The sequence below is a fragment of the Alosa pseudoharengus genome, unplaced genomic scaffold (genome assembly GCF_046254945.1).
Source record: "Alosa pseudoharengus isolate Yale_2024_CS ecotype anadromous, Long Island Sound unplaced genomic scaffold, YU_APseudo_1.1 YU_APseudo_1.1_scf_1, whole genome shotgun sequence".
Classification (NCBI taxonomy): Eukaryota; Metazoa; Chordata; class Actinopteri; order Clupeiformes; family Clupeidae; genus Alosa; species Alosa pseudoharengus.
The window spans coordinates 13,457,152-13,465,565 of record NW_027468564.1 but is presented as its reverse complement, the minus strand read 5'-3'; the positions used below and the strand labels follow the sequence as shown (position 1 = coordinate 13,465,565).

General features: G+C 39.9%; 1 protein-coding gene across 1 annotated transcript; it reads right to left on the bottom strand.

Moving 5' to 3' along the window:
* Positions 1-3,958: 3,958 nt before the first annotated feature.
* On the bottom strand, positions 3,959-6,994 carry LOC143117061 (uncharacterized). Its single transcript, XM_076278527.1, has 8 exons — positions 6,913-6,994; positions 6,618-6,763; positions 6,418-6,495; positions 6,285-6,314; positions 5,697-5,799; positions 5,358-5,542; positions 5,153-5,230; positions 3,959-3,970 (listed from the first exon to the last, which is right to left on the bottom strand). The coding sequence occupies exons 2-8, from the start codon at positions 6,744-6,746 to the stop codon at positions 3,959-3,961; spliced, it is 615 nt and encodes a 204-aa protein (XP_076134642.1). The 5' UTR covers positions 6,747-6,763; positions 6,913-6,994.
* Between the last annotated feature and the right edge of the window lie 1,420 nt (positions 6,995-8,414).

Below are 8,414 nucleotides of genomic sequence, written 5' to 3'. Positions count from 1 at the left end.
GATATACCAAGCAAATTCAAAAATCATTCTGTGCAATGGAAGATTTACCAACGTTACTGATACAGTTTTGCCTATAGCCTACATGCGTGAGACTAAGACGCCTGTTTATTTTGTTTTAAGTGCATGCAGGGTGTGTGAGAGGGGAATCGATGTGCTTTGATTCCAGCTTGGTAGTTGTAGTCTGTGAAATTAAAAAGCACGTGTGTGTGAAGTATCCAAACAATGACACCTTCATTTCATTATGGTTGCTTTAGCAACACACCTTAAGCTACTGTGTAGTGGGTCCCATTTAGAAGTGGCTACTTCATTCGCGCTTTCCTTAACTCATGGAGCTGCATGAATTTTATTACAACTTTTCGCCACAATATGGCAGTTTAAGTCCGCTTGATACTGTAAGGCGTAAGCCATTGGTTTCCAAAGGAGATTTTATTTGTGTCGCCAGCATAGCCTATTGACAATTTATGTTGTAAATAGGCCTACCTTATAAGCCTACCTGTAGCTTAGGGAAGCTAACAGCTTTCTCTTAGGATCTAGTTTGTTAGTCACAGTTTTGTCATAACTCCCTGATGCATTTTTGCATTTAGAATAGCCAGAGCGTGGATATCTCAATCGGAAAATTAAACAATATCGGGTGCCATGGACTAGGCTGGGTGAACCCAGCCTGATCTGCCCGCTATTTATTTTTTGATTTCTTAAAGGTAAACTATGCAGTATTGGCAATTTCCTTACTGTTTTCTCGGTTTTTGCTTCTTTTTCGCTGCCTTTGTCATGACGAATGTCTGAGAAACTCCATCGCTACCTTTTTCTAGCCGGTGCCTGGCGTGTATGTGTATTTGAATACAGTAAAGCAACTTGTTACACTCGTTATACTTTCTGACACTGAGGCCGTCGGCCCGCCGGCCCACAGTTGCAAGGGTGGTTTTTCCGCTCACAGGCGCTAGGGGGAAGCGAGACGGCCACCATTCAACCCGAAAAAAGTCATATAATCATTCCAATGACTCTGAAGCTGTTAAATGAAGGTAAATTAAGCGAAAAAACTTGCACATTAAGCTAAAAAACCTGCATAGTGTGCCTTTAAAAGATTGAGCTTGGTCTGGTGAAAGCCAGACTAGCCATGGACCTCAGTTACACAATGCAAGGGAACATGAATCAGCCTATATTTGCACGAACAATAACGGACAACAGTTCTTCAACTTTGGCCCGTTAAAATGTGTATGAACAGTCTAGCGACGCATTTCATCAAGGCCCATTTGGACATGTCAGTTATTTGCACCACTGGTTACATGTAAAACAGCATTTCGTTTCAGACTACTGTTACTTAATTTGTGCATTAACAATAACGTTTCAGACTACTGTTACTTAATTTGTGCATTGACAATGAAGTATTACATGAACTAAAGATGACTAAAATCTTATGTAGAAGAAGAAACATTCACAAAAAATCCATCCATCCAAAAATGACCTTTGTTTTTGATAGCTGTTGAAAACGGCATGGAACTGACAGAGATGTTTTTGTTCATAAACAAACAAACAAACAAACAAACAAATAAATACATAAATAACATTATGCTGATACCTTTTGCTTTTCCCAAATACAATGTAGCCTACAGGTGTAAATGACCTTTCATCAATCAGTTGCAATGGATGAACTGTGATGAACTGCCCTACTTGTGATTGTTTAGAGATTTTAAAGGTTTTATAACAATGCTACATCTTCTTTGGCTATTCTACAATCTATTCAACTTTTCAGCACCAGTAGGCTACTTTCTGTGCAGCCGCACACACACACTCAGGCATGCCAAACAAGCATACACAAAAGTTTGAAGAGTGGGGGATGGAGTAAAATATGGAGACAAATTGAAGTGTGATTTATTTTCGCGGAACGGCTGTACAGGACTGAGTGGCGGTCATATTGTGTACCGCTATGCGGTACATCTAGTTTAAAACAGGGTTCTCAAGTCTCACGCAATGGGTGTGAGACACACGCAATTCAACAAGTTCACACGCTCACATGCCACACCTTCTCACGCAGAAATATTACTAGGGATGTCAAGGTATCTGCATAATTAGTAGCCTAGAGGAGACGCAGGGATACAAGAGGATTTCTCGCAGGGTTCAGAACTAGCGCACCACTCAGACAAATCAAAAAATAAATAGCCACCGACATCCAATCAAAAAATAGGCTATTCGTTGTATCCGGGTAAAATTCCAAAATAGCACATTCCCTCCCTACAACCACGTTATGCTTGTGTGGGGTTACACGTTTAAGATTTCAAAACTGTACCAACATTCTTTTTATTCAGAAATTCAACTGTCTGTCATTTGGTAAACCAGCCTTCTTATGGCACTTTACAGGGTGTGTAACCCTTACCAAAAAATCCTATAGGATTCTGATAGGACTAATCCTAAAGGATTTCTATCATATTTTGGAACAAACAAATCCTACAGGAATCCTATTGGATTTTTTAAAAGCACAGAACTTGATATATCCTATTGGATTTTTATTCCTATAGGATTTCTATTCCTATAGGACTTATTCCAATAGGATTTATTCCTATTGGATTTTTATTCCTATAGGATTTCTATTCCTATAGGACTTATTCCTATTGGATTTTTACTTCTAGTTCCCTAATGGATTTATGCACATGGTCTCCATAGACATTATGCAAAAGAAACGAAGCACAGTACAAATGAAATGGATGGTCATAAGTAAATAACATTTATTATATCAATACATTTTTAAAAAAATCAGATGTGAGTGTGTGTGAGTGAGCATGTGTGTGTGTGTGTGTGTGTACGCGTTCACTTGGAGCGCCTTCTGGCCAACTTTGCTTCATCAGCGCATTTCTGTGAAATGGCTTGCTTGACCAGGGCAGGGTCCACCCCAAATTTGTTGGTGATATAGTCTGAAAAACATATAGGAGAGAAGAGCAACACATGAACAGATTAATACACTGTAAATCTTTAGAAGATACAGTGATACACTGGCTGGAGCAGACACAAGGCAAACATGGATACTATAGCTTGTTTCCCCTTGTGATTTGTCGTTTAGCCCAGTTATTTCTTTGAAATTGAGCTCTTCAATTAAGCAATCTTACATGAGATGCCGTTCTTGAATGTCATTATTGGCATGGACGGATTATGAACTTTCGGGCCCCTGGGCCCAGATGTATTAAGAGCCCCCCACTAATTCTCGCATATGTGTGTGTTTTTTTTTTTTTATTTGTTTGATGTGATTTCCTGTATTCTGGTGCATTTTGGGGATGGCCAATACTTTAATTCAATCAGATTCATAGTCTACATCCCGATGTGTTGATATTGATGATCAATTATTCCATGCAATGGCTTGGGCTTCAGGGCCCCCTGACCCCTTGGGCCCCTGGGCCTGGGCCCGGTAGGCCTGTGCAGTAATCCATCCCTGATTATTGGTACGCAAAGTACAGCCACAGGAACAAGGAACTTGCACAGAGTTCCGTAGTGCTGTACTTTAAGTACCAATAATGACATTCAAGAACGCCATTGAGTGTAAGATTGCGATTCAATAACACAAACGATATGAAATCTGACATGTTGTTGCTAATATAATGCTGCTGGCAGCTGGTTCATGCAGGTCACAGTTTCTGGTGTGAACACCACACACACGCACTGTGAATACACATTAACTGCTATGCACTGATAGCAGTCTAAAATAGGCCTTATAAGGAGTGAAATGGTTAGTGTGAGCACTGCATTGTACTGGAAACTATGGGAACACAAACAAGATACTCACTTAGTATGTCCGACGTCTTTGCAGAATTGAGCTGGGGCTTGGGCTGTCTTCCCAGAAAGGCATTAGACAGCTTCCCCGTATAAGAATGTGTGGCCAGGACCTGCCTCCCAAACACTGCCATCAATAAGTCCTTGGTGGCCTTTCTAGGGTCACTCCACTTGATGTGGGCATACTGGGTGGCCGTGATCTTCACTGTAGGGCCTATGCAGTGTTGGGGAGTAACGGAATACATGTACCGGCGTTACGTATTCAGAATACAAATTATGAGTAACTGTATTCCGATACAGTTACAAGTTAAATAGTTGGTATTTAGAATACAGTTACATTGTTGAAACCAATGGATTACATGACGATACTTCTCTGTTTCATAAGTTTATTCACTCTCTAAATAAATAAAGGCAACTCAGAAGCTCCTAAAAGCAATCTATGATTTCCATGTTTAAATCCAAGCCCCGCCGTCTTGCACTAGCCTCAAAACGCAGCCAGCGCGCATTATGGACGCGTCATCGGAGACCCTGAAATGACTGTTTGCACAGCAAATTAGGAGTAAAGTAAGTGGAGGTAACTCCTGTTCCTCACTGATCGCGGTTCCTGATGTCTGTTCAAAGGATATTTTCCCAAGTATTAATAGCTCAGGCTACTTCGGCCAATCGGTTACACAGTTTGCTAATCAATAAACAGAGCCTATAGTTCACGTGTTGATTTAGACCTAGGCCTACAATTAAACCAATCTCTAAAATAGGCACTGCATTCTAAGTTTTTTATTCTAACTTAAAATAGCTTTATGGATTATTTTTTTTTCTAATTAGATCTAGCCTACGTTTTAAAATGAATTATATGGTGGAGCCTCTGAAGAATTATTCTTGCGAGTAGGCTAGCATATTTTAACGTGCGGTTTTTGATTGTCATTACGCAATCACGTTCATTTTGAGAGCACTGATATACAGTAGCCTAGATAGTGTTTACATTTACAGGTCATTTGCGTTCCACCTGTCATATGCGCCCCTCACTTGTACTGGGTTGATGCCACCGAAAAATCTCACAGGCACTAATATATTTTCTGGCTACGCCCTTAAAGTAGCCTATTTATTTAGTTTGTTTTAATTAGCCTAGTCGCCTGCTGTACAGTAGTTTTAGTGGTCACCTTGCTATTTTAAAGTTGTATCAGGTAGCTTAGTTGACTTTACATTCTCCTGTGTGGGCCTAACACTTCAGCCATTTGGAACAGAAGAACACACCAGAATAGGCCTGTTTAGTAGGCCTAAGCAGGATTTGATGGCCGCATTCCTACACTTATAAAATCCAATTCAATGCGGAAGTAATCTAAGTATTCAGAATACGTTACTCAGATTGAGTAACGTAACGGAATACGTTACAGATTACATTTTTGGGCATGTATTCTGTATTCTGTAACGGAATACGTTTTGAAAGTAACCCTCCCAACACTGGGCCTATGTGAATCTAAAAATTACCAAAATACAGAAAGAGAATAATGTCAGTAAGCACTATGTGTAAATGATCAAGCTGCAAAAAGCATGATGCTTTTTCTTTTCTTTGAATGGCTTCTGGGAACATAAGTGACTTTCACCTGGACTGGTGAGGGTGAGGGTGGTGATGTTGATGATGTTGTTCTTGAGGGTGGTGATGTTGATGATGTTGTTCTTGAGGGTGGTGATGTTGATGATGTTGTTCTTGAGGGTGGTGATGGGGATGATGATGATGGTAATAAGGGTGATCTTGATAATGTGGATGACGCTGGCTGAGTAATTTGATCTGTATAAAAAACAAACAAACAAAACAAACAGTAACAATTCAGGAGCTATGTAATACTTTTGGGCTAAAAAATCCTGACTTCGAGACAGGAACAGAATAGAAACAACAGCATTGACATTATGTTTATCTATGTTCAGAATACAGAAACACATACCTCTCACAGTACGCTCCAGGTTGATTATTTTCTCCCGCATCTCTAAAAGCAGACATCGCATCTCATTAAGCTGGTTAGCTATGCTGCTATCGGCTGCTGGGTTCTGGGGAGAAAGAGAGAATTTTCAGAAATCCCAGAGGTTGCAAATCTCCATCAGTGCACAGAAGCATATAAAAGGCTGGAATTTACTTGTTGTAGACAATGCATTTGTGTACGCAGCATGGCTGCCATGGGTATTCTGTGGTTGTTTTGAGTTTCGGTTGGGCATGTCGTCGCAAGCAAGCATGACATGTCCGCAAGATGCGATACTGACAAGAAAGTGGGGGGTGATTGCATGAAAAAAACAGTGACGGCAAGATGCAATATTGACAACAACCCTAGGAATTTTCCAAATCTGCCCCAAGTGGAGACCTCCACTATTGTGCGATTTGACTGTGTAATGCTGCAACAAGTCTATACACAGAACACCGCGGGTCGCAGGAGGGTGCAAACGCTTACGCTTGGTCTAACAGCAAGTAAATTCCAACCTTTACTTACAGAGGTATTCTTATATATAAACTGTACTGATAAATGAGGTTATTAACGTACCACATCTCTGGAGTATCCCGGCTCACTCTCCTATGGAGCAAGGGAGAGAGATAAGTCCAAACCAAACCAAATGTGACATTATCAACACTCTGAGCTGAGCACAGACAATAGCAAATGTTAACTCTTCACTTACTTCATATTCATTTAAAAACTGCAGAGACAGAGCCTTTGTTAAATTCTTTTTCCCCTTTAGTTTTGGATTTGTGTCCTCCTACAGCATAAGAAAAGATTGAACATTTAAAAAAAAAAAGACTTAACATTGCCCTCAGAAGTTAGATCAGAAGATCCATCAATTAAGGTCATATTTATGAGGCTATTGGCCTCATAACTTACCTCATCTTCCTCACTGCTGGCAGGTGAAAACTGAGCTGGGGGGCGTTTCTCTCTGAGACCACGGCCACGTTCTTCTGTGCCAGTAGCTGCATTTCTGCACCCCCTCTCCAGTGCTTCCAAGGCCTTCATTAATTTAGTTCTGCTCCCTAATGGAAAAAACTAAAACTTTTCATTCACCAACAAAATAAATTTGCTTTCATAATCCACCATTTCAATGGAGAACTAATTCATGTACAGTTAATTTCACTTTCATAAACAAGAAAAAAACACTGGCATATCGATGAAATTCACACACCTTTCTGGATAATCTTAGCGGGGCTGGTCTCATCCCGATACTGTACGTCACATATGTAGCCCACTTCACATAAGCCGTTAACAACTTTATTATGTGGTAGTACATCCCATGTAGGGGGGTCCTCGATCCACTGAATTAACATGTACATTTTCTGCAAATGGAAGGGGTAGAAGAGGGATAAAGAGCCGTTGTATGATACTTACAAATGAAACAGTTTCACTTGGTACGCGTGCATTCCACAACTGCAACATTGTTGCTGTCGGTAGTTATCTAACGTTACACTTATAGATATGGCTTCATAGTAGGCCAATTGTTACTGTTGCAAATAACTACAAGAAACAAACACATCACGCAGGTAGATATGACAGTATTAGGCTTAAACTACTTACAATGTTTAGATTGTTAACCAACAGTGATGCTGATGGTATTTTTTTTTACGATAGCTGTACAACTGTTTACATAGGGACAGTAACTGGTAACTAGCTAGCGATGGCTAACTGTGCTAGCTAGTAATAACGTCGTCGTCATCGACAACATAATAAAAAAAAATGAACAGAGAATCACTTTTAATAGCCTTTATAGGACTGTATTTCTGTCCCAATTTCACTATAAGGATACATTATCTAAAATAGATGACATTAACGTTACTCACTGTCAACTGTTATCCTGTCTCCCTTCTTGACGGATAAGCGGAATCCAACTGCTACTTTTTGACGTAGTCCAGCTCGATACCTGCGCTGTGTTCCACTCAGCCCTCACGCGGGTGAGCCCTTTTTTATGTAGCTCAGTGGATTCCATGAATGGTGTGCCAAGTGGCTATAGCTGAGCATAGACCTACTACTAAAATTGTTTTTAAAAGCAAGTAGTAGTTTGTATTATTACAAATATTAACATTGCAAACGTAAAGAAAGTTATACTTTGTAGCCTATAGAGGCCCTTAAATAAACAACCATTTTATAGATGACATTTAGGCCTACTCTTATGTTCTGTATGGAGTTATATGTTAGCCTATAGACTCACTGAGCAATGACAGTAACCAAGCTAAATATTGTACCATAAAAACAATCAACAATATTTCTTCTCCTGGTAGTTTTCCAATGGAGACAGAAATGAATATGCCTACACGAAAAAAAGGCAGATATAAAAGGTAATTATGAAAAGCTGGTGGCATTGTTGTTTACGTTTCCTCATTCCAAAATAAAAGTTACAGTTATCAAATGGTATCATGTGCCATTCATATATTTAGATTTTTAGACCCTGATTTGCTTGATGAGGTTCCAAGGACATCCAAATGGAGACATTGTAACCAGGAGTGTGTTGAGGGTTCAGAGCATGCAGATGAGGACAATGGAGAAATAGACAATTCGGAGGACAATGGAGAGAGAGACAATTCAGAGATACTTTTGGACATTCCTACTTTTGAAAATCATCAATTAGCAAGTGATTTGCCCAGATTTTCCAACACAGACAAGTCTATGGATTCCCCTTTATACCCAGGGTCG